Source organism: Oncorhynchus nerka, linkage group LG23, assembly GCF_034236695.1.
Source record: "Oncorhynchus nerka isolate Pitt River linkage group LG23, Oner_Uvic_2.0, whole genome shotgun sequence".
NCBI lineage: Eukaryota > Metazoa > Chordata > Actinopteri > Salmoniformes > Salmonidae > Oncorhynchus > Oncorhynchus nerka.
In genome coordinates this window covers 51,116,230-51,143,339 of record NC_088418.1, presented here as the reverse complement: position 1 = coordinate 51,143,339, position 27,110 = coordinate 51,116,230, and the positions used below count along the sequence as shown (strand labels likewise).

The 27,110-nt window shown below is 44.4% G+C and overlaps 1 protein-coding gene across 4 annotated transcripts in view; it reads left to right on the top strand.

Moving 5' to 3' along the window:
* The window catches only part of LOC115106113 (coiled-coil domain-containing protein 136-like), a 46,506-nt gene extending 20,579 nt beyond the window's left edge, over positions 1-25,927 (top strand). For 2 of the 4 annotated variants that reach the window (XM_065008207.1, XM_065008205.1), the window contains 8 exons: positions 9,686-10,024; positions 10,441-10,515; positions 12,520-12,819; positions 16,480-16,591; positions 18,441-18,735; positions 19,006-19,140; positions 20,534-20,648; positions 22,567-22,652. In XM_065008207.1, coding sequence (XP_064864279.1) covers positions 9,686-10,024; positions 10,441-10,515; positions 12,520-12,819; positions 16,480-16,591; positions 18,441-18,735; positions 19,006-19,140; positions 20,534-20,638 — 1,361 coding nt within the window. In that variant the 3' untranslated portion in view covers positions 20,639-20,648; positions 22,567-22,652. Of the gene's footprint in view, positions 1-9,685; positions 10,025-10,440; positions 10,516-12,519; positions 12,820-16,479; positions 16,592-18,440; positions 18,736-19,005; positions 19,141-20,533; positions 20,649-22,566 lie in introns of all 4 variants that reach the window. The other 2 variants (XR_010460733.1, XM_065008206.1) reach the window with 2 other exon arrangements.
* The last annotated feature ends 1,183 nt before the right edge of the window (positions 25,928-27,110 follow it).

The following is a 27,110-nucleotide window of genomic DNA, read 5'->3' as shown; positions in this document are numbered from 1 at the left end:
TATCAACCCAGAGCATATCGGACTGCTTTTTCTCTAGCACATCTCCAGATTTCTACCGCAAGCTCTGAACCTTTACATCGGATCATCGCAGCTAGCTAGCTGCAATCCGAGTGGCTACTCCTGGCTAACGTGTCTGTCCCAAAGCAAGCACCAGTTAGCCTTGAGCTAGCTTCGAGCTAGGCCCATCTCCCGACTAGCCGAAGAGGTCCACCAGCTAATTATTGGGCTACAGTACCTCTTTTGCCAATTGGCCTGGACCCTTTACTGCCGACACGGAGCCTCGCCCGATCCATCACGACTGGTCTGCCGATGTAATAGGCCGAGGTGGTTTCAACAGGCCCTTCCGTTGCGACGACACTGAAGGCCCATCTGCTAGCCCCGGCCCGCTAGCTGTCTGAATCGCTGTCTCCAGCTCACCTATTGTAGTAGTGACTACTTGAATTGGCTCCCTGACTCACCTATTGCTACTCATTGGACCCTATGATCACACGGCTACACTTATCTCTCCCTAATGACAATATGCCTTGTCTATTGCTGTTTTGGTTAGTGATTATTGTCTAATTTCACTGTAGAGTCCCCAGCCCTGCCCAATATGCCTTAGATAGCCCTTTTGTCCCACCCCCCACACATGCGGTGACCTCACCTGGGTTAACTGGTGCCTCTAGAGACAAAACCTCTCTTATCGTCACTCAAATCCTAGGTTTACCTCCACTGTACTCGCATCCTACCATATTCTTGTCTGTACATTATGCCTTGAATCTATTTGTCCAAGCATAGAAATCTGCTCCTTTTACTCTCTGTTTCGAACGCACTAGATGACCAGTTCTTATAGCGTTTAGCCGTACCCTTATCCTTCTCCTCCTCTGTTCCTCTGGTGATGTAGAGGTTAACCCAGGGCCTGCAGCCCCCAGCACCACTCCCATTCCCCAGGCGCTCTCATTTGTTGACTTCTGTAACTGTAAAAGCCTTGGTTTCATGCATGTTAACATCAGAAGCCTCTTCCCTAAGTTCGTTTTATTCACTGCTTTAGCTCACTCCGCCAACCCTGATTTTCTAGCCGTGTCTGAATCTTGGCTTAGGAAGGCCACCAAAAATACTGACATTTCTTGAAAATCCTGATTGCCCCCCATCTATCTTCAGAGTTCTACTGTTAGGTGACCTAAACTGGGATATGCTTAACACCCCGGCCAATCTACAATCTAAGCTAGATGCCCTCAATCTCACACAATTTATCAAGGAACCTAACAGGTACAACCCTAAATCCGTAACCCTCTTAAATATCACCCTCTGCTGTCTTCAACCAGGATCTCAGTGATCACTGCCTCATTGCCTGCGTTCGTAATGGGTCCGCGGTCAAACGACAATCCCTCATCACTGTCTAACGCTCCCTAAAACACTTCAGCGAGCAGGCCTTTCTAATCGACCTGGCCCAGGTATCCTGGAAGGATATTGACCTCATCCGTCAGTAGAGGATGCCTGGTTGTTCTTTAAAAGTGCTTTCCTCACCATCTTAAATAAGCATGCCCCTTTCAAAAAATGTAGAACTAAGAACAGATATTGCCCTTGGTTCACCCCAGACGTGACTGCCCTTGACCAGCACAAAAACATTCTGTGGCGTTCTGCTTTAGTATCGAATAGCCCCCGCGATATGCAACTTTTCAGGGAAGTCAGAAACCAATATACACAGTCAGTTAGAAAAGCTAAGGCTAGCTTTTTCAAACAGAAATGTGCATCCTGTAGCACTATTTCCAAAAAGGTTTTGGACACTGTAAAGTCCATGGAGAATAAGAGCACCTCCTCCCAGCTGCCCACTGCACTGAGGCTAGGTAACTGTCACCACAGATAAATCTACGATAATCGATCATTTTAATAAGCATTTCTCTATGGCTGGCCATGCTTTCCATCTGGCTACCCCTACCCCAGACAACAGCTCTGCACCCCCTGCAGCAACTTGCCCTAGCCCCCCCCTGATTCTACTTCACACAAATCCATGTTCTGAAAGAGAGGCAAAATCTGGATCCCTACAAATCAGCTGTGCTAGACAATCTGGACCCTCTCGTTCTAAAATTGTCCGCCGAAATTGTTGCAACCCCTATTACTAGCCTGTTCAACCTCTCTTTCATATCGTCTGAGATTCCTAAAGATTGGAAAGCGGCCCTGGCCTGCCTTTCTAAAATCTTTGAAAGCCAAGTTAACAAACAGATCTCCGACCATTTAGAATCCCACCTTACCTTATGCAATCTGGTTTCCGAGCTGGTCATGGGTGCACCTCAGACACGCTCAAGATCCTAAACGATATCATTACCACCATCAATAAAAGACAATACTGTGCAGCCGTCTTCATCGACCTGGCCAATAGCCTTGGTTTCTCAAATAACTGCCTCGCTTGGTTCACCAACTAGTTATTAGATAGAGTTCAGTGTGTCAAATCAGAGGGCCTGTTGTCCGGACCTCTGGCAGTCTCTATGGGGGTGCCACAGGGTTTATTTCTTGGGCCACTCTTTACTCTGTATATATCAATGATGTCGCTCTTGCTGCTGGTGATTCTCTGATCCACCTCTACGCAGACAACACCATTCTGTATACATCTGGCCCTTCTTTGGACACTGTGTTAACTAACCTCCAAACAAGCTTCAATGACATACAACACTCCTTCTGTGGCCTCCAACTGCTTTTAAATGCTTGTAAACCTAAATGCATGTTCTTCAACCGATTGCTGCCCGCACCCGCCCGCCCGACTAGCATCACTACTCTGGACGGTTCTGACTTAGAATATGTGGACAACTATAAAACCTAGGTGTCTGGTTAGACTGTAAACTCTCCTTCCAGATCTCCAATCCAAAATGATATCTAGAATCGGCTTCCAATTTCGCAACAAAGCCTCCTTCACTCATGCTGCCAAACATACCCTCATAAAACTGACTATCCTACCGATCCTTGACTTTGGCGATGTCATTTACAAAATAGCCTCCAAAACTCTACTCAGCAAACTGGATGTAGTCTATCACAGTGCCATCCGTATTGTCACCAAAGCCCCATATACTACCCACCACTGCGACCTGTAGGCTCTCGTTGGCTGGCCCTTGCTACATATTCATCGCCAGACCCACTGGCTCCAGGTCATCTATAAGTATTTGCTATCTAAAGCCCCGCCTCATCTCAGCTCACTGGTCACCATAGCTACACCCACCCGTAGCACACGCTCTAGCAGGTATATTTCACTGGTCATCTTCAAAGCCAACACCTCATTTGGCCGCCTTTCCTTCCAGTTCTCTGCTGCCAATGACTGGAACGAATTGCAAAAATCACTGAAGCTGGAGACTTATATCTCCCTCTCTATCTTTAAGCATCAGCTGTCAGAGCAGCTTACCGATCACTGTACCTGTACACAGCCAATCTGTAAATAGCACAGCCAACTACCTCATCCCCATATTGTTATTTATCTTTTTGCACCCCAGTATCTCTACTTGCACATCATCTTCTGCACATCTATCACTCCAGTGTTAATGGTAAATTGTAATAATTTCTTGCCTCTATGGCCTATTTATTGCCTTACCTCCCTAATCTTCTACATTTGCACACATTGTACATAGATTTTTCTGTTGTGTTATTGACTGTACGTTTGTTTATGTGTAACTTTGTGTTGTTGTTTTTGATGCACTGCTTTGCTTTATCTTGGTCAGGTCGCAGTTTTAAATGAGAACTTGTTCTTAACTGGCCTACCTGGTTAAATAAAGGTGAAATAAAAAAATTGAAAACAAAATGTGTGATAAAGGCAAACTAGCACCCTGTCTTTGGTCTGGGAAGCAGCACAACAGAATAGTAATCAGTGCAGGTGTTGGCCCGGGGCGAAAAACAGGTTACAGAGGTGACTGGACTTTTTCGGATTCTCTGTCACTCATTCTTTTCAACCTTTCTCTCTTTTCACTGGCTCAGCTGTAGAATCTTGAGTGGCTCTGTGACAGACCTGGCCGTTTCTGAGGTGCAGGAGATGAAGAGTAACACTGAAAATAAAAGGAATCAGAGCAAGCGTCAATGCAATCAGACATGATGTGCAACACCTGCATACAAGGCAATCGGTAGTCAATTATCTCAATTATCTCAGAAAAGTGTGACTTGATTGAGACAGCATATGTAGTTTTGGGATTCAGTATAGTTTTGACATAATTTTTTAATGTTTTACTACATTTTTGCAAAATGCATATAAACATTTCAAATGGCCTAGAAACAGGTGTGAAGACCAAGAAACTCAAACTGAATAAAAAAGCTAAAGAGGTGGGCCTATGGGAACATGTAAGCGGGAATTGGGTTAAAGAACCGTCAGAAATGACAGGAACCACATAAAGCCAGGGGTTAGGGGGAAACATATTAAAGCATGATAATGAGAGAGAAAAAACACTGGGAAAAATAGAATATATATTGTCTCGATCAAGTCACACTTTTCTGAGATAATTGATTACTGATGTGCCTCCTGGTGCTTTTTATTGCTGTTGCGCGACATGTCTGATTGCATTGGTGCACGTTTCCTATATTCGGATGAAGGTCTGAAGACCGAAAGCTCGGCCTAAGAAATTGAAAATGATGCATGAGTGTATAGAGATTCCTTTTCATTCCACTGTGTCAGCTGTGCCACAGAGCAGTGTTATCTGTTTCTCTTTCTCTCTCTGTGTGTGTGTGTGTGTGTTTGTTTGCGTGAGTGCTCCTGGGGGGATGTGTGTACTGTGTAGACAGTGTGTTGATGGTACTTGTCAGGAGTGATCAGGGCTGTGAAGAGGCAATGTGTCTGGTCACTAAGTGCCTTGGTGCTATTCAGACAGAAGTGAATTGTAGCTTCACACCCCAGCGGACAGGGACTTCAGGTATCTGCATGCTAAGGAGGCTGTAGGGTGTGTTTGTATGTGCGTGTGTGCTGGAATCCTAGCCTTGGATAAGTCTGTATGTCTCAAAATCTGTGATTGGTGTCATAGTTTTTACTGCTCTTTTGCATTCATGTCCCTTGTAGTCGCCCGTTGTCCCTGTCCCCGGTTAGGAGATGACATTACTCCTGCTCTGACTCCCAGTTATGGTTTCATTATCTTAGTTACCTGTTATACCTGTAAGATTGCTCTAGTTCTGTTTCCCTGTGTACCCTGCAATACAATTGTCTGTAGCCATAAACCCATAGTTGATATAACAGTGCGGTGATGGGATCAAGTGTGCAAGACTGCATTCTCCTCATGTGTATTCTAAAGGGGGGTGTATCTCTTTGACTGCATAAATAAGCTGCTTTGTTTGTGATAGGATGCTTATGTGTAGCATACTGTGTGTGTGCTATGTGAAAAGGTGTGTGTTTGCAGAGAAGAGAGTGTGGCCATGGTTACCAAGGTGCTGTTTTCTGACGCAGTGTCGAGGTATGAGTCATTCAGCCCCCCGTCCCCATCCCCTCACCTCCAAACCACCAGCCACTGAGATTGTCCCGTCGTCATGTGGACACAAAGAGGGACAGGTCTGGGATTTTGAGTGGTGGGAGGGAGTGGTGGGGGGGGGGGGGCTGTTATTTGGGCTCTGGACTTCGTCCTCTGTTCTAACTGTGGCTTCTCAGTCAGAGAGAAGAGAGAGACACGTCTAGCTCAGAGCATTTCGATGTCGAACCCTGTCTTTAGAATGAATATTGTGTTTTTGTGAGAGACATAAAGAGGGAGAGATGAGAGAGAGAGAGAGAGAGTGCAAGGGAGGGCTAGCTGAGAGAAAGAAGAGGGAAGGCAAAGAGAGAGGGAGAACAGTGCGAGAGAAGGTTAGGCGAGGAAGATTAGCGAAAGAGATGGAGAGAGAGGATAGAGAGAGGGGCGAGAGGGAAGGATCAGACAGCTATGATGAGTGATTTATTGAATGGTCCCTGTGACAGTGATGCTGTTGTAGCAGGGGCATCATTGGTTGCCTGCCAGAAGCCCTGACCAATCAGCCAGTCCTGTAGCAGACCAGAAGGATGTTGGGGCGCAGAGTTGATTACAGAGAGAAGGAAGGAGGGGGAGGAGGAAGGGGAAGAGAGGAGGGAACAGCTTAAATTACCTTGAAAATGGCACTTAACCATATTTGAAATGGCCTGTTGTAAGACCCGCATAGTGCTGACATAGATAGGACATAACATCTCATACCACATAACCTGACCAGATCCCACATGACAATCTCTTCATGCCTTTCCTTCACCACGTCGGGCCTTTCTTTCTCTGTCGTAGTTTAGAGGTACAGTGCCTTCAGAAAGTATTCACACCCCCTTAGATTTTGTGTCACTGGCCTACACACAATACCCCATAATGTCAAAGTGGAATTATGTTTTTATTTTGTTTTTACAAATTAATAAAAATGAAAAGCTGAAATGGCTTGAGTCATTAGGTCTTCAACCCATTTGTTATGACAAGCCTAAATACGTCCAGGAGTTAAAAAAAATGTGTTTAACAAGATTTTTGAATGACTACCACATCTCTATACCTCACACATACAATTATCTGTAAGGTCCCTCAGTCGAGCAGTGAATTTCAAACACAGATTCAACCACAAAGACCAGGGAGGTTTCCAATGCCTCGCAAAGGTCCCCTATTGGTAGATGGATATAACAAAAAGCAGACATTAACTATCCCTTTTAGCATGCATTACACTTTAGATGGTTTATCAATACACTAACCTAAATGACAGAGTGAAAAGAAGAACGCCTATAGAGAATACAAATATTCCAATACACACACCCTGTTTGCAATAAGGCACTAAAGTAAAACTGCAAAACATGTGGTAAAGAAATTAACTTTATGTTGTGAATACAAAGCGTTATGTTTTGGAGCAAATCCAACACATCACTGAGTACCACTCTCCATATTTTCAAGCCTGGTGGTGGCAGCATCATGTTATGGGTATACTTGTCATTGGCAAGGACTAGGGAGTTTTTTTTAGGATAACAATAAACAGAATAGAGCTAAGCACAGGCAAAATCCTACTTTCTAACAGAAACTTGGAGACATTCACCTTTCAGCAGGAAAATACACAAGGCCAAATGTACACTGGAGTTGCTTACCAAGACGCATTGAATGTTCCTGAGTGGCCTAGTTATAGTTCTGACTTAAATCGCCTTGAAAATCTATGGCAAGACTTGAACATTTCTGTCTAGCAACGATCAACAGCCAACTTGACAGAGCTTCAAGCATTTAAAAAAGAATAATGTGCAAATGTTGTACAATCCAAGTGTGCAAAGCTCTTACAGGCGTACACAGAACGAGTCAACGCTGTAGTCACTGCTAAAGGTGATTCTAACACCCATTGACTCATGGGTGTGAATACTTATGTAAATGAGATATTTCTGTATTTCATTTTCAGAAAATGTCTCACATTTCTAAAAACATGTTTTCACTTTGTCATTATGGGGTCTTGTGTGTAGATGGGTGAGAAAAACAATCTATTGAACCCATTTTGAATTTGGGCAACAACATGTGGAGTACGTGAAGGGGTATAAATACTTTCTGAAGGCACTGTCGTTTTTTCAACAACTCATCACATTTGATTAAAAATAGATTGTCCTTGCTAGCTTTTAGGCATCACTGTTAAATCCAGACTAAACCAGAGCCTCCAGATATTCTTCCATAATTGTGCCATGATGATAATTGTTATGCTGTGTTTCGAAAAAGAAGTCTGAGTTTCTTTCTCCCAGGCTAACGTTGGATAAGTGTGTCGTGTCTTTTATTTGAGTAGATCTGGGTTTGGAAGAGGGACTTGGGAATGAGTTCAATGACATTTCCATGCTAATATGATGTCGCCAAAAACCCAGATCTCACACCGAAAATAAAACAAGTTATCTTTCAAAAACAGGAAATAAAATACAATAAACAGGAAATAACTTATATACACACTTACGTACACAGGCTGTGTCCTTACCAGTCTATGCATGTTATGTAAGAATACAGTACTCACTGAGTACAAAGGGCTCTTTGACGTGCCACTGTCAGCCGCAGGACATTAGCCCTCTGGATTGATGTGTGTACCATGGAGAGATCGGCTATGAAATAGTGTGTGTCTGTCTGTCTGTGTGTTTGGGAGAGGGAGAGGTCAGTGTCTGTGTGTTGGAGGTACTAGCCTATGGTTGGAGGTAGACTGCACATTTTCTAATAGGTAGTCTCCTCCTTTCAGTTGTGAGTTTTTCATATTCACCAGTAGACTCATCTACTGTGAGTCATCTTCACTGGGCTGTGTGTGTGTGTGTTCATCTGATTATAGCCTGTTGTTGACTGTTTGTTAATAAACAGGTGTTGCCTTGTTGTGCTGTCCGCATTATTTATATATTTTCAATCCAAAGGGAAACATTTGGTGTACTCTCAGGTGCACAATCACACACACACACACACACACACACACACACACACACACACACACACACACACACACACACACACACGCTTTTACTAGAATATTGATTGATCTAACTGGAACTATTGTCAGCCCAATGGCTTTACCAGAACTCTGTGTGTTCCAGTTAATTGGCCAATAACACACACCCACATGCATACACAGCTAGTAAAGGAGACCTCATGTCTTAGGAATGGAAGGCTACACTCTCTCTAACCCGTCCTGTTTCATCTCTCTGTGTGTGAGAGTCCGTCTGGGCAGTGGTGACGCACTAAGGAGACTGCAGCAGACACACATGCATCACCTCCTTTCAGCATCACTGACATCAGAAGACATGTTTAGTATGTTGTTACCCGTGCCCGAGAGAGAGAGCGGAGCGTGAGATGGAGAGGGGAGAGAGTGAGCAGAAAGAGAGAGAGAGAGGTAGCGCAGAGAGAGAGAAGATGAGAGATGAGAGATGGAAGGGAAAAGAGAGAGAGCCAGAAAGAGAGAGGTAAAGAGAGAGCGAGAGAGAGATATTTTTGGAGAGGGGAAGTGAGGAATTGGAGGGGAGAGGTGGAGAGAGAAAGGTGAAGAGGATGAGGGTGAGGGAGAGAGAACAGAGAAGGGAGGGAGGGAGAGGGGAGCAAGGAGGTAAGGAGGGGAGGGGAGGTGAGAGGTTTTATTTTTGGATGTCCCTCCTCACCCTGGGTCCTGATGACAATAGGCGAGAACGAAAGACGAGAAAGGGACAAGTGGAGTCCACCTCATGTGCTGCATAAGCAATGACTCAAGAGTATCTAAAGATACATTCTAAGGAGACACATATAGCTCCAGAGAGAGTATTGATTTCCTCTGAGATTCTCTGAATATTCCTCTGTTTTCCCACTAGATGGCTCTGTAGAACAGGTAAAACTACTTTAAAAGTTGCTCCACGGCCTTCTGCTTGGTCTGAGGACAGCACTATCAGGCAGTGGACTGTGTGGGCAAGAATGAGTGTGTGTGTGTGAAGTCTATGGGGGGGGGGTTCCTCCGTGGAAACCAGGTGAGGATCGAACCAGGGGATGGGGCAGCAGATGGAGGGGGGCTGGGGGTCAGGGGGTTGGGTTAGGAGGCTCAACGCCTAGACAAGCGAACCACAGCTGCCTATCAGCTTTCATACACCAGGACGTATCCTATGAAGCAGGGTCAATGAGTTAAGAAGTACTGCTACCACTTTGTAGGTCAATACAGACCTCTGTATGAAAGGAGTTTGCAGACTAAGCTGTTTACAGAGGTATTAAATCTCTCACTCTATCTATTTTTCTCTCTCTCTTTCCCCCCATCCCTCTCTCTCTAGATGACATATGTGACCTGAAGGTGGAGAGGCCTGGAATTGTGGACAAGCTGACGGCCAAAGAGAGGGAGTCCCTGGAGGAGAACGATGAGAAGGAGGAGAAAGAGAAGGAGGTGGAGGTGGGGAACGGCGAGAAGGGCCAGCAGGAGGAGCAAGGAGAGGAGAAGGAGGTGAAAGTGGAGGAGGACGAGGAGGAGGAAGAGGAGGAGGAGGAGGAAGGAGGAATGTTAGAGGAGGATGACTTGGAGGAGTTGAGGTCCCAGGTGCTGCAGCTGGTGTTGGAGCTGGAGGAGGCCAGGGATGTGTCTCAACGACATGAAGAGAGCTTCATGGAGCTACAGGGTGTGTGTGTGTGTGTGTGTGTGTGTGTGTGTGTGTGTGTGTGTGTGTGAGTGAGTGAGAATTTTGTGTCTGAGTGTGACTGTATTTGTGTTAGTGTGTGTCTGAGTGAGTGTGTGTGTGACAGCTGTAGCCATGATTGCATGCTGGGTGTTTAGTTCACTGTGACATCACAGCTGGGTCGTGAGGGGGTTGGGAGGTCCTATTGCTCAGCTGTCATGGTTCTTGTGCCAGTTGTCCCTGACCCCAGCTCCCCCGTGGTCCATTATGCTGACTCACATACACCACATTGACTGTATACACAGTCACTTTGTTCTTCCTCTCCTCCCCCTTTCTCTTCCTCCTCTTGTACATTTCCTCCTCTCATATCCCCCCCTTCTTCTCTTCCTCCCCTCTCTCCCGCTGTCCTCTGTTCCCAGGTCTGTTGGAAGATGAGCGTCTGGCCAGTGCTGACCAGGCAGAGAGCTTTACCAGACAGATCCAGAGACTGCAAGGTAGACACGCACGCAAGCGCGTATACACACACACACACACAAGCACGCACACAAGCACGCACACCCTTATACACAACCTCTCCTCTCTCCACTTCTGATAAATGAGCACAGCACCATTATCTTCCCCTACTGTCTCAAGAAATAGTTTATTGGCTGAGGAAAAGTTACCAATAAACATAACTTTTGTAGATAAATGTCTCCTAGCAGGGTCTTGTGATAGTGGAGAGTGGACATAACTTTAAGAGATACAAGGATTGTACACAATCTCCTTTTCTCTCTCTTTTTTCTATGTGTACTGTCCCCATCACCTGACAGTGCTATAGGGTTTAAACAAAAGTTCTACAATAAACTGTTCTATGTAAGAAGTGCAATAGGATTTCAATACACATACATGAATATGACATTATATCTATTCGCTTATGACTTAGTTCCACCATAGTTATATGGTCTAATGGTCTAACATGACTGATAAATGACGCTAGATAAGCCTATCTTAGACTGTATTCACAGAATGTGTCTGCTTGGGAAGAGGTCTGGTACAGCTCCATGATTGGCTGATATCTCAATGGTGCTCAACCTCAGGAGACATGGTGGCCACCGTATGAATGACGTCATGTGACCAGAGACACACCAGACCATAGAAATCCATATATTACCACTCTGTTCTATTTCATTCTGTGCACCAGACATCATTAGTTACAAGGACAGTGGCTCCAGACGACATAGAGGCCTTATCATGATATCACTTCCTTAGGAGAAGATGCTCAGCATTTTTGGATTAACATGGAGTCATGTAGGTGACTGAGTGGACGGGTGTGTGGGGGTGAGAGGGAGCACAGCACTCCCTCCTTATTCCTCTCTCACTCCCCCCTAGCAGTGACACTCACCACATGACTCCTATTGGAATGCAGACTGGAGGTGGGGGGGGGGGGGGGGGGCAGGCTGAGGTAGGGATAGTTTGTCTTAGCTCATTTGGCTTTGTTATTCTGCTGTTGTACACACACGACGCCAGTGTTTCCCATCTACAGTGAGGGAGAAGGAGAGAGAGAGGGAGAGAACTCTCCGTACATGGTGCACTCCACGTAACGGCAACCCCAAGGCAGAATGCCATGGGATGTCAGAGAGAGGCCATGTGATTGGCTGAATGACTGTAAACATTAAGGCAGGAGGGGATTGATGTTCCCAGAAGGAAAGTTCTCAAGAGGAGAATGTGAACGTACTGCACAACCATGTGTGTGCTCAAGAATTGTCCCCTTGCTCTGGTGAGCCCAGACTCCTTTTGTCCCTAACCCAGGACAAGCCTCTGTCCAGTACAATACTATACTGTACCTCACACTATAACTAAGTAAGTAAGTAGCTTTGTCTGAGCCAGAACTGCCCAGACTGTACATCTTCTTAATGTTGCGGTCCAGGAAGTAATCTAGGTGTGTGGTTCCTCTGTGCAGTGTGTGGTAAGAGAGCTGGTCTGCAGACACAGCCATATAGCCATGGCCTCTTGAGCTCTGGCCATGTCTGTGTAAACAAATCAATCTCCCTTCACTTCAAAAGTCAAGTATGTGTGTGTTTGTTTGTGTGTGTGTGTTTGTTTGTGTGTGTGTGTGTGTGTGTGTTTGTTTGTTTGTGTGTTTGTGTGTGTGATTAAGGAGATCAGAGGCGCCAGGGGTTTTTCTTTAGAGACAGAGAGCCCAGACCAGAGCTAATGCCCTTGTCCCTCTCTTCTGCTCTCTCCTTCTTCCCTATCTTCCCCATGCCCCTGGCTCAGTCAGCTCTTGTGTCTGCTCTTTGCAGCCAGGACATGTTCACTAGAGTGTTTACCAGACCTTCCTGAAACAAAAGGCCCTTGACAGAGTACAAGTCAACATTGCTTGTCTTTTTTCTGAATCACAGATTGACAGGAACATTTCTCCTCTCCTCTCCTCTCCTCTCCTCTCCTCTCCTCTCCTCTCCTCTCCTCTCCTCTCCTCTCCTCTCCTCTCCTCTCCTTTCCTTTCCTTTCCCCTCTAGCTCAGCTGCGTTCGGTCCAGGAGGAGATGGACTCTCTGGAGGAGGAGAAGGAGAGTGAGCTGGGGGAGGTGCAGGAGGAGCTGAGGTCTGCCCAGGAGGAGGTGCTGGTTCTGCAGCAGGCGGGGGAGGAGACAGCAGCGGAGAGGGAGAACGACATCGCCTCCCTGCAGGAGGAGCTGTGTCGTCTGAGGGCCGAGCTGCAGCGTCTCCGCACCACGGCCCAAGAGTACGAGCTGGAGATCACCACCCTGCGGGCTGAAATCAGTATGAAGAGCATGAGGAGGGAGGGAGAGACTGACGGTACTATCATACTATATACTGCACTAACCCAAACTTTCTAACCACTACAATACCACACAAGCTGCAACACTGCTTAAATCCCTTTCACAAACTCAAAACACAACCATTCCACACACATTCCCTGCCCAACCAGTACACCACTCCATACATAACACTGAAGCAATGGAAATCAATCAGACATGAGGAAAATCCCAGTCAGGTATACCCATTATTACATCACAGTAGTATAATCCAGTTAAAACTGTAGGCCAGATCCAATAGAAACGCTAGAAATGTTCAGGTTTTTACAGACTCAACAGGTCCAGTTGGCAGAGAGGCCTTCGCAGCAGAGAATTGTGGGTAAATACAAGAGTCGGGGACTCATCGTCATGACTCCAGGGTTGCCAGATTTGTCTTTATCCCTCTCTGTTTCTGTATGGACCTCAGAGAGATCATGTCAGTATCCATTAAAACACACTTCGACAACGTTTAGAGGATTTATTGGTGTTATTGATCCCAGGCTCATGGTTATTGGTGAAGTCACGCATGCAGAGTTCAAGGTGTCACCACTATACTGTTAGGATAATATGGTAATGACACAGCACCACCGTGTGCACTCAAACAAGAGGGAGGAAAGTCAACAGCCTCTGTTTCAGTTTGATGGGTTGATTCTCTCGTGGTTCCGCTAGTCCGTAACGATCTAGGTAGATTCCCTTTCAGTTTTAATGCCCCCCATTGTTGGACCGGCCGCAGAACTCCTTGCCTCTTGATTCTCTGGTGCCGCCAGGGTAGTTTATGACTCTTGTATTAGATGTGTTGAATGAGAGCTGCAGTTGTTTTGAGTGAATGAAGAGATTGTTGTGGTTGTAATGTTGAAAGTTGTAATGTTGAAAGTTTGGTTAGAGTGATCTTTTCTCTATTGTTGTAACGACTCTCGTCGAAAGGAGTGAACCAAAGCGCAGCGTGGACAGTGTTCATGATTTTTATTTTCAAAAAACACAAACAAAATAACCAAAGTGAAAACGAAAGCGCACAGTTCTGTCAGGCACAGACACTAAACAGAAAACAAGATCCCACAAAACCCAAAAGGCAAATGACAACTTATATGTGATCCCCAATCAGAGACAACGATAGACAGCTGCCGCTGATTGGGAATGTCAAGTTCTGACCATCGTTCTTGTGTGTTTTCCTTGTTTTAGTGTTGGTCAGGACGTGAGCTGGGTGGGCATTCTATGTTGTGTGTCTGGTTTGTCTATTTCTATGTTTGGCCTGATATGGTTCTCAATCAGAGGCAGGTGTTAGTCATTGTCTCTGATTGGGAACCATATTTAGGTAGCCTGTTTTGTGTTGGGTTTTGTGGGTGGTTGTCTCCTGTGTCAGTGTTTGTACCACACGGGACTGTTTCGGGTTTTCATGTTTCTTGTTTTGTAGTCTATTTCATGTATAGTTTCGTTATTAAAAGAACCATGAATCATAACTACGCTGCGTCTTGGTCCGATCCCTGTTACACCTCTTCTTCAGAGGAAGAGGAAGAAGAGAACCGTTACAGGGAACCACACACACAGCCAAAACCAAAGAAATAGAAAACATATTCTTTCCCACCCGAGTCACACCCTGACCTAACCAAACATAGATAATTAAAAGGATCTCTAAGGTCAGGGTGTGACAATTGTTGTATTGTTATGCTGAAAATGAAACCCTGGTCTTGATGGGTTTCCCCAGACTAAATAAAAGATAATTATTCTACCTGATGAGTAACAAACGGTGTTGGAGGAAATGAGGATCACAATCTGTCTTGGCCTCTGTAGGGAGGATGCAGACAGAAAACTGATTCCTCCTTTTAACACTCTCAAGTTGAAACCCCTCAAGTCCAGAAAGCAGGCGAAAGCTTTTAAAAGTTTTACTGTGTTCTCTGTCTCGATGTGCTCATTTGTTACGGCTGCTACTCCTTTATTTGAATTGAATGCTAATTAAGTAGAAAAACAACTCTGCCCTATATAAAACCAACTCAATAGTAGATATAAATGAATTAAAGTGCTAATTTTCCAGAGCTGCTTTTTTCAATTGGTTATTTTCAGAGGAGAGCCTGGGCGGTGTGTGTATACAGACAGACAGACAGACAGACAGACAGACAGCTAGCTTGCCATTCCTCCGCAGTGTTGTAAACCTCTCTTCTGGTTTCTTCTCTCTCTACTTTATGTATGCAGTATAATGATGACATAACATATTATCTAGCAGAATGAGTAACACAGGGTTACTAGATCAAAGGCTGTCTCTCTCTATGTGTGACCTGTATTATATTGGCAGTTCACAGTACTCTATCCTCGTGCATCTCCAGTCTGTGCATGACTTTCATTAGCCTGTCTAATAGCAGGGCTAATGCCAGAGAGAGAGGAGAGGAAGGAAAGGAAACTGAGAGGGGGAGGGAGAGAAGGTATTGAGACAGAATTAGGACTATAAAAGTAAAGGAAAGCAGGGATTCAGAAAGGGTCAATGAGATTGTGCGCAAGATACAGTGGTGGGTCTAAGTGTACTGTACCTCACCCAGTCACATATACACATTAGGCTGGTATTATAGCCATACATCAGGATCTTGAACAGGAAGTGGCAACCTCTCATATCCACACACACATACACACGTTCAGGTATACCCACACATACACACGTTCATGTATAGACACACATACACACGTTCAGGTATACACAAACATACACACGTTCATGTATAGACACACATACACACGTTCAGGTATACACACACATACACACGTTCATGTATAGACACACATACACACGTTCAGGTATACACACACACACATACACGTTCAGGTATACACACACATACACACGTTCAGGTATACACATGCATACACGCGGTTAGGTATACACACATATACATGTTCAGGTATACACACACATACACACGTTCAGGTATACACATGCATACACGCGGTTAGGTATACACACATATACATGTTCAGGTATACACACACATACACACGTTCAGGTATACACACGTACACACGTTCAGGTATGCACACACATACACACAGTTAGGTATACACACACAAACACACGTAGCCCAGCAACATTACAAACAGAATTATAACACCTGTAAGAGGAGCTCTTTGGAGCTATAGCGCTGTCGTGTTTACAGGTATGCTTTACTTGGTTCTTTTCATCGTTTTTCCTCAACTCTCCCACACTCATTGACCACCCTCGTCTAGGGGAGGATTGAGCCTCTTCGTTAACAGTATACTGCAGCTTCCTCCACTGTCCCTGTTCCACACCCGTCTCCATTTAGTGAACCTCCGCTCGCAAACACATTTGCCCGCCCTCCTTGACAAGTACCAACTGATTGAGCTGTACAAAATTATCCAATTGAATAGCTTTTTTTGCTGACATTTCAAGCTATTTGTGGGGGGGGGGAGCTTATGTCACGTTCTTAACTCTGTTACACTTGAACACATTTCAGGACTCTGTCTAAACTAATATGTTACAGGGCCATGGTGGACCTCAACTACCTTCCTCGCCATATCACACCCTTTCCTGTGGAATCTGTTACCATGACTACTTATTGTTAACATGGTTCAGTGCGTCAACTTTCCCACCCCAACACACACACACCCAAGACAAAACACCACACACTAATGTAACCCTGGGAATGTGTGTATGTTCCAGGTGAGGTAAGCCAGCTGACGGCGGAGTGTCATACGATTTCAGACGAGTGTCAGACCCTGAAGGACGAAAACAAACAGCTGAGCCTCAAACTGCAGCAGCTACAGCGAGCCGGGTGAGTGGCCGAGCCGCCTGTCGATCAAGTTGCCGACCAATCAGTCACAGCCTCTCTATGTCTGGAGACCCCCACATTGCAGTAAAATCCCTCCTATGTGCTCTACAAACCTACTGTCTGTTTATTGTCTGTAGATAATCTATCATAACTTTTCTGTCTGGGGTCTGATGTAACAAAAACAATCTGTCAGTCCACAGACAAGACAAGATCGCGCAGGTAAACAGGAGTATTTTTAATGCCTTCTGAATTGTTAAAGCCTTTGTCTCCTCCATCTCTCTCTGTATTTCCGAGACATTTATTCTTTGATCTTCTGTATACACCCTCTAACATAACTAGGAGGCCTATGTGTGTATTTGTGTGTGTGTGTCTGTGTCTGTGTGCGTGCATTAAGTGTGTCTGGGTCTGTGTGCATGCGTGTGCAACAAGGCAACACCTGTTTATTAACAAACAGTCAACAACAGGCTATAATCAGATGAACACACACACACACACACACCGCCCAGTGAAGATGACTCACAATAGATGAGTCTACTGGTGAATATGAAAAACTCACAACTGAAAGGAAAAGGCTATCTATTAGAAAATGTGCAGTCTACCTCCTACCTCCAACCATAGGCTAGTACCTCCAACACACAGACACTGAACTCTTCCCAACACACATACACACAGACAGACACACAAACACACTATTTCATAGCCGATCTCTCCATGGTACACACACCCATCCAGAGGGCTAATGTCCTGCGGCTGACAGTGGCACGTTGTCAAAGAGCTCAATACTCTGTCTTCTTACATAACATGCTTGACACAGTTCCCTATAAACCATCCACTCTCTGCTCTCTGGTGTCACCACTCTGATCGAAGGGGATACCGAGACACAGGAGGACATCTCCATTTGAGCTCCTTGTATACAGACCTGATATTGAGGTGGTTATACTGTATATAGCAGGCTGTAATAGCACAGCAGAGCACTGTGGGAAATGAACAGTCTTACTGCAAGAGCATACTTAGGTCTGGTTTCATTTCACCCCCTAGACCCTAGCCTCTCTCGTCCCCTTTGAAGTGATTGTTTAATGTGGGTGAGGCCTTAGGAAACAACAATGTTGTATTCCAGGATGCATAGACTAGTAAGGATGCAGCCTGTGTATGTACTGTATCCTGACATAGTTTATTTCCTGTTTTTGAAAGATAACATGTTTCTTTTCGGGATCTAGGTTTGTGGTGACATCGTATTAGGATGGACATTTCATTGAATTCATTCTCAAGTCCCTTTTCCAACCCAGATCTGCTCAAATGAAAGACACGACACATTTATCCAATGTTAGCCTCAGAGAAAGAATCTCAGACTTATTGGCAGAAGCAGTGACTCATGTTTTCCCAGAATGAGAGAGAGGTGTGGTAGGTCCTTCACAGTGTTGCACTGTAATACATCACACGGAATACAGTAGTTACTTCAATGCACTCTTGACTTGTCGCGCTCATCCATTTTTAAGCTTCAATTATTTATGTTCACTCTACCGGTTCACAGAATGTGTGGTTTTGTTTTAGCAAAGTACTCTGTGGTGTAATGGCGTGATCTGACCATATAAGCTGTTATGTCATGAATGTTTAAACTCTGGGAGAGTTGTGGTTGGCCCAGGGGACAGAGTTAAATATGTTTAAACTCTGTGAGAGTTATGGTTGGCCCACGATATAACTTTCTCACAGTGAATAAATTATGCTGAGAGGGAATCAGTAATGGGACGAGTACTGCACTGCGGATTTCAACAACACCACAGCAAACACACACACACACGATGAATGATGCTTATAAATTGATAATACATTGAATGATCTCTCTGGTTGACAGCTCCAATGATGTCTACCTGGCCTTGAGAGGGGAGGGGGATGAGGACCAGAAGGATGAGGGTGTTGGGCAGGATGAGGAATCAGTGAAGGCTGGAGGCTACATGACCCTGTCTCAGACCCAGGGTGGGCAGACCCAGACTGGGCAAGGTGGGCGCTTGGTGGATGCCTCCATCCAGAAGAACATCTCGTTCGATGGCAAGTCTATCACCAACTGGAACGGGGGACCCTCTGAAGCCTTCTCCCTACGAGACCAGCTCAAACTGGCTGAAGAGAGGGCCTCGCAAGTACAGAGACAAGTATGGACACAGATGCTCTCACACACCCACATACAAGTCTTATAAGCCAAATGTGATAATGAAAATGCTCTCTCTTTCTGTCTCTCTCTGTCTCTCTCTGTCTCTGTCTGTCTGTCTGTCTGTCTGTCTGTCTGTCTGTCTGTCTGTCTGTCTGTCTGTCTGTCTGTCTGTCTGTCTGTCTGTCTGTCTGTCTGTCTGTCTGTCTGTCTGTCTGTCTGTCTGTCTGTCTGTCTGTCTGTCTCCCTCCCTCCCTCCCTCCCTCCCTCCCAGTGTGAGGGGTTGAAGGGGGAGCTTGCGGACCTGCAGGGGCTGTTTGACTGCAGCCAGAAGGAGAGGGTTGAGCTGGAGCAGGAACTGCATCACTATAGGGCGGAGCTAGAGAAGCTTAGCGGCAAGAAGTCAAAGGTGAGAGGTCGGAGGGAGGTAACTTTGGTAACAATGACCGACAAAAGATGGCCTCTTCTGTGTATGAGTTGGTGAAAACAAGTGTTACTATAAGGGGGCACAACACATGTGCTATAAGAAGGGTTATGGTGGTGAAGGAGCTAGTTATGAGGTAAGTAGAAGAGAACGAGATGATACACCTATACACATACACACCTGTATCTACAGTACACTTGAGTAACTGTGTGCTAACTAACCCATTCTCCTCAGCATCAAGTCTGTCTGTCTGTCTGTACTGTGTGCATGTGGGTCAGTAACAACAGCTCAGTCAAACAGCTATGTCTCATGGAATCGTGACTTGTCTCTCGTCCTCTTTCTGCCTAAAGTGGTGTAGTCAGTTATTCTTGTGTCCTCGACTTTGGTCCCTGGCTTCTTCCGCCCTCTTCTCAACATGCATTGCTTCAATGGCGGTGTGTCTCTGCGTCCTGTCGCCCTGTCCAGTGTCTGTCCCAGTGTCCACCTAAACAACCCGGTCCATATCCTCTTTCTCTTCCTGTCTGATGCCATCAAAACCAGGAAGTGCTGAATCAGAGTTTTGTTGAAAACTGAATAACAAAAACGACAAATCAACCCACATGTTATTATAGTGTACAAATGTGCGCTTATAAGCCAGCCACTCCACCCTTGATGATTTGATTGGGTGTATGTGGTCTCCTTATCAAGGATTTGGAATTAGACCATCCAGCCTGAGTACCACAGTAGTTCATGTCACTCACCTGTCCTCCATAGTTGTAGTTTATCTTGTGACTAAACCCCCTCACCCGCACTGCTGGGCTGCCTACAACTCCCAGGGTTCTCTCTGTCTGAGTGACCGTTTGAGTGACAGGCAGCACTTTTCAGTATGGGCAGAGATCTTTAAATGACAAGATGGAATCATTACACAAGTTGTTCATCTTGTCTTTAACCATCTTTGATGTGCTCTAATGGCATGCTCTTTCTGTTTCTCCCCTCCCTTCATCGTTTCCATGGCTGTGTTTTGTTGAAAACTCCTATTTATAAACACATTCACATTCATATGGTCAAATCTGTTTACCATAACCACCCTACAAAATGTTGCGCAATATGGTTTTTACAATCTGCCTATCTCTTTATTTCTTTCGTTCTGACCTCTCTGTCACTCACCTTCTCTGTCGTTGTCTATTGATCTCTCTACCTGTCTATCTGCCTGTCATCCCATTTATCTACCTCTCAATCAACTCATGATGTTTTATGTACATATATTTCTGTTGTCTCTTCATCTATCTCTCCACATGTAATTCTTTCATTTTTGCCTCCCTTTATTATGATTTGTGATGTCTCTCACCACCTCCCTCCTCCTCTCTCATGCCCCCACGATCCCTTGTTTTCTCCCCAGAACTGCACTCCTCCGTCTGAGCCCCCTGTTCTCTCCATCCCCTTCATAGGAATGATTGTAATAATGGCCCTGATATGGTGCTGGTGGGAGGAGCTGGCGTCCTAGAGGGGACCAGGTATGGGCATGCCCTTTCTTTATCTGGAAGACTCAAATAAAGTCAACTCTTATTTCCTCTAAGAGAGGCTGAATGTCTGTTGTAGATGCAGATTATTCAGCCTCTGGCTGTGGGTGTGCCTGAATGTAGAATACTGCACACACAGATATACTGTAGATTGCAAATGTACAGTATAGGGCCAGAACGCATGGTTCCTGTTAGTAGTTAAATGTTATTAAAGTTCTGACAGTGATCTGATCTGTTGTGGAAGGGTACCTTATTCCACTGACATAAAGACTCTGATTCAAGCATAAGCTTGTGCTGGCAAGACCAGCTTTTACAGTGTAGTAGACCCATGTCTTACAATGTAATATGCCCCTCTAAGAATCACGTTTCTCTTGATCTGTCAATCAAACTCAAGCTGTCTTAGAAACGCAACCTCTATGGTGAACAATAAACATCCAAAGCCACATGAACACCAAATGGGCTAGAACCAAAACGGTAATAGAGTGTTGCGAAAATACTTGACGGAAATCAGCGACTTGGCTCTCGTTGGGGTAAACTGGCTCAAAATGTACCGGGTGGTCGGCTTCGTTCCTCTGAAGGTGGGCCGTCAACCTTAGAGTTAGCAGAGTCACTGAGGCAGACAGTCCAATGACTCAGTCTCACCCAGTCTCCAAATGCACCATTCACTGTGTTTACAATGACTCTACTGAATGGAATGGCTCCGATTCTAAGAATACTAAGAACTTGGCTTGGAACAGCCAAGCTGACGTCACACTTGAAAAGCTGCTAGTAAGAGAGAAATGAAAAGGAGAGAGAAGAAAGTTGGCTTTTATTTGAGTGGTCCGTCACACTTAGCCGAGAGAAACACAGTGACACGCGACTCCTTTCATGTCTCCATTGGGACTGTGCAGAGATTACCACTAGAGCCAAGATGGATGACACAGCGCTGATGTCAACACCCACCCACCGCTGCTGCCTGACCTCCACAGGCGGGACAGCAGCCAGGGAACTGGGGTTTAGATAAACCTTCTCTCCCTCCAACCTCCAGCCGGCTGAATGCTGTGTTGTGGTCAACCTGCAGTGAGGCATAGCCCTTTCTGCCCCCCCCCCTATTTATCTTGGGAAATGTAGAATGAGGTATGGCTATTTAGCTTGGAACATTTAGAATGAGGTTTGGCTATTTACCTTGGGATATTTAGAATGAGGTATGGCTATTTAGCTTGGAACATTTAGAATGAGGTTTGGCTATTTACCTTGGGACATTTTTTATGAGGTTTGGCTATTTACCTTGGGATATTTAGCCTGAGTTGGAGTGTTTGTATTTTATTGTAGCCTGATGTGAGTAAGGGTTCTGAAACTTTAATGAAAGGGTCAGGCGTCCATCTTAGGATGACATGGCTACGAGTTGTGTGTGTGTGTGGGCGAGAAGCTTTCTGCACACTACACCACACTTATAGGGGATCCTCTTACTGGGCTCCAGGGAGACATCACTGCTAAATCTCTCTCTCTCTCTCTCTCTCTCTCTCTCTCTCTCTCTCTCTCATTTTCTCTCTCTCTCTCTCTCTCTCTCACACACACACACACACACACACACACACACACACACACACACACACACACACACACACACACACACACACACACACACACTTCTTCTCTCTTCTCGCTTAGGAGTGTGTTGGTTGGTTGTGTGGGTCTGTATCCCAATGCTGTAAATTACTGGGCTGTAAGGCACAAAATATTCCTTTGTCCAATGTGTGTGTTGAGAAAATGTATGTGTCCAACATGTATGCAAAGCGAAGTGGTTGTTTGAACTGCTCTGACCAAACTCGAGGAGCTGATACGGTATGTGTGCTAAAACCTGAGCTGTCCTTATTGTGAATGAATAACCTCTGTGACCTTTGAACCCTGTCCTCTGTCCTCTTGCCACCAGGAGAGCGAGGGAGGCTGGAACCTGGTGGCGGTGGTTGCCGTGGCAGCGCTTGTTGTCCTGATAGTCCCCAGCCTTTCTAGAGCATTTACCTGAGGACTACACAGAAAGGAAGTCACTGTACAGGAAATGACTGTGCCGGTTGCCAATGGCAACACTGGCAATGCCATGCCCCTATCTCATGATGCCCCTGTCAAATCTCCTCCTCGATTCATCTTCCAAGGAGGACTACATCGAAAACATTTTCACCAGGAAATACAACACAACAAGGAAGTAGTCCCATACATTACTCAAGGAGAAATACATATACCTGTTTAAGCCACTCTAACGATAAGGACTGCAATATCTTGTTTCTCTCTTTAAAGTCCTTCAGTTTGACTCAATGGGTTTCCCTCTCTACTACTCTTCTCTCTGCACTTCTTTAGATACACTTACGAGTTTAAGGGAACAGCATTATATAACAGTGACTGCCTCGGAGTTTGTGGCAGTACTGTGTCTGCATGGGCGTCAATGGAAAGACACAATTTAGCACTGAACATGTCTGAGCATTTATTGATTGATTGGTTGATGGTTTATTGTTTGATTGGTTGATTGGTTTATTGTTTGATTGGTTGATGCTTGATTGGTTTATTGTTTGATTGGTTGATGCTTGATTGGTTTATTTACAACCTGTAAAGGTTGAATTGTGAAAAGCTCATGCCTTATTGTTTCCTTTGCACATATTGAGTCACTGATACGATGTTTCTCTTTCTAATGGGCATGTGGTCTTTTCCCAGACCCTACCCCTCCTTTTGAATCACTTTGAACATTGCCAATGCGAATGTCTCTGCTACACTTTGCGTGTCTTTACGGCTCACAATTGACTATCTTAACACTTTTCCTTCTGTTTCTGTTGTGGCATGCTCTTTTTACGTTTAAATGAAGTTGTGTGGAGGAGGGTTTGGTTATGTGAGTTTGATGTATTGGATGTTTGTCTCCTTTGTAAATGGTCCTTTCTCTCTCTCGTCTGCATCTGTCACTCTCTCTCACTCTCTGCACTTTCTCCTTATTGGTTATTGGTTATATCTGTATGTGTATGGAACCACAACCACTATACACATCTATACAGATGAACAATACTATCAGAAATGCAACTTGGGGTATTCAATTTGACAGTCCAAATGATTTCCAGCTAGATATCTATTTTTGTAGCCGTAGGAACAATTTGTCCCCAAGACTGAGGAGTTATTTAATGACTGATTCCACTGTGTTTGGTTATGCTTAGAAACAGAACTTAACAAGGCACGTTATTTGAAACAGAGAGTTATTTTTGTAAATAGACATTTGTGTTTAAATGTTTTGCGTTCTTTTTTTAATATTAATCGTCACACGCATTCTGAAAAATGACAAACAATCAATATAGGCCACCAAAACGAAAAGTGGAGCCAGTGATGAAATGTGGACCATTGTATTCCAAGATGCGTATTTTGGGTGTGTTCTCTTACCTAGTATTTTCGTCTTGTACCGCTTGCGTTCTAATCTCTGATATCTATGTTCTCTAACGATGATGCCATTTTCTTTGTTGGCACGAAGCACACAGCTTATTCACAGGTTCTGCATGGGAACTTCTCAGTGTCATTGCTGTAAACTTGACACAACACATTCCAATATTAGATTGACTTAACAACAGCGAGGTGACACTGTTGTCATGGAGAAGACGTCTAAACTTTACTCTGCCGTTTCGGCACCTACGGAGTGCACCGAGAAGACTTTTTGACTCTTACTCTACCTTTGGCATGATCTAGCTACCGTGTAAATACATAGCAAGGCAAATCATTTCAACTCCTTTGCGTGACTCGTGGAGCAGAAAGTCAGAAATGCGCTTTGCATTGGAGGTGGGACGGTTATTTTAAAGTTAAATGGTCTTTAAAGAACACACAACGATTATGACTGAGAAAGCAATCTAATCATAAATGTTTTCTTTTCTAGAGGATCGTTTGTGAGAAACGTGTACAGAATGCAGTAAGCGTTATAGCTGGTGCCTGGATTCGTAGTGTGCTGTCATGACTGACAGTTAGTTGGCTTGTTTCATAGATGTATGTAGGCAGGCTAATTCGCTTAATTCCGTGGGTGTGTAGGTGACAAGACATTGAAAGCGTGCTTAGCCAATATTCTTCTGTATTCCAATATCCCATTGTAGAGTTATAGCATTATAAATATGTATAGGTAATTAGTGTGTGCTATGAATCAATAAATTACTACTATAAGTATATAATATTAGTTTCAATACATGTTTCACAGTCATAACTGTGTGATGGGCAATTGAACACTGAGGTGTACTGAAAAACATGAATGCTTATAGGCTATGCATAGAATATTTTTTCCACAGTGCAGAGACAATATAAGACCTCATTGGTAGGTAAATGCATGCTACAGTGTATGTAAAAATATCTGTAGTTTTGTAACAAAATGTGGTATTTGTATTGTGCTGTAAATAGGAAATAGTTTTTCACAGTTTAATAACATGGTTTGTTGATTGAGAGCAGTTCTAGATTGAGTAGAGGGTTCTTTTTGAATTGACTGAACACAGCCAGTGCATGACTAGTGTATATGTGTGAGACAGTAACATGTATAGCTATTGCATGTTAGACTTAGTAAACAACTTGCGTGCCTATTGATGGGTAGATCTAGTTCCTGGAGTGACAGTCATTTCAGCCAATCCATTGTGACTGTCTTCATGCATGACTAATCAGAATCATTTGTGATTTTCTTCTTACTATGTCAGTCTCTCTTAGTTGATTTACTACTTTACTGGTTTGTCACTATTAATATTTTCACTTTGGTTTCATACAGTCCCTTCTATTCTATCGCACTCTACTCTATTCTACTTTTCTTCTTCAATTGTCTGGTCTCTACAATGTGTATAGATTTGTTCGGGTATTTATCTTCACTTTTCTGCTGTGCTTCAAATACTGTCAAATCCACTGACAGTGTCCTTTTTTCTACCCTGCTTCTATTCCAGCATGGAAGCTTAAACAGTAAAGGCGAGACACATTACGGAAACTATTCTACATGTCAAAACAACCTGTGCTCTTAACTAGAAACTGGCTGCTGCTCACTGTATGTGATGATGTGAAGTTTGGCCTTTGACCTTCTGTAAAGCTGCAGCTCGTTCTGTATGTCTCTCTGTCTGGGTCTGTGTGACATGTCTACTGTCAATGTCTATTTTATGCAGCGCTGAATCCGATGTTGCCATAGTCTCTACTACAGCACCTTGTCAGTCAATGTCTCAATGGGCTTTTAATGAGAATATTGTGAGTATTTTGGTAAATAGTCTGTACATTTTGTAAATGAACTGAGAAATAAAAGTAGTTTATCCTCATTCTATCTGTCTCTCTCTCTGTCTCTCTCTGTCTGTCAATTTCTAAGCGAATTGCAGACTACAAGCTGTAGATAGTTCAGTCCGATCTTTATTCGCTGTGTGACTGACCTGTTGACATAAGTCAGAGAGGAGGTTCCAAAGGAACAGCGTAAAGAGGAAAGATGATCAACACTCCCTGCATCGTAGCCCCCTGCAACCCTATCACACCCCTCTGGGTGCTTAACTGTCTCTCCCTCCTCCAGGGGTTTTATATATAGTTCCAGCGCTCAGTGTCAAGGCCTCTCACACAGATCCATTACAAGTGAGGACACACACTATTCTCTCCTATACACATAGTCATTATACAGTTGTGATACACACTGTAGTGCAGGTCTGCATAATGTTAGCTGTGCACACTGCACAATGTGTTCACATTTCAGGCATTTGATCTATTATATCTCATGGACAGTATGTCTGCTTTGCATGATATAAGCTCATTCTCAATAGGTTCCCAGTCCAAGCATCCTACATTCGGAAAACGTGACTCTACATGAGAAGACTAACATGTGTACCGTATAACATGACATATCAGTGTGTAACTTAGTTGTCGTACAGTGCCTTCAGAAAGTATTCACACCCCTTGAGTTTTTCCACATTTAGCTTTGTTACAGCCTGATTTTAAAATGGATTAAGTAGAGATCTTTTTGGTACTGGCCTACACACAATAACCCACAATGTCCAAGTGGAGTTGTTATTATTTTTCTATATTTTTTTTACACATTTATAAAAAATTCACAGCTGAAATGTCTTAAGTCAATAAGTATTCAACCCCTTTGTTATGGCAAGCCTAAATAAAAATGTGCTTAACAAGTCACATAAGTTGATTGGACTCGCTCTGTGTGTAATAATAGTGCTTCACATTTTATTTAAAAAATATATATTTTTTACCCCCTTTCCTCCCAAATTTTGATCTTGTCTCATCGCTGCAACTCGAGTCATGTGTCCTTCAAACCCTGCTAAACCGCGCTTCTTAACACCCGCCTGCTTAACCCAGAAGCCAGCTGCACCAATGTGTCGGAGGAAACACCGGTCAACTGAAGACAGGTCAGCCTGCAGGCCCCTGGCCTGCCACAAGGAGTAGCTAGAGCACGATGAGCGAAGTAAAGCCCCCCCGGCCAAACCCTTCCCTAACCCGGAGTGTCCAAAG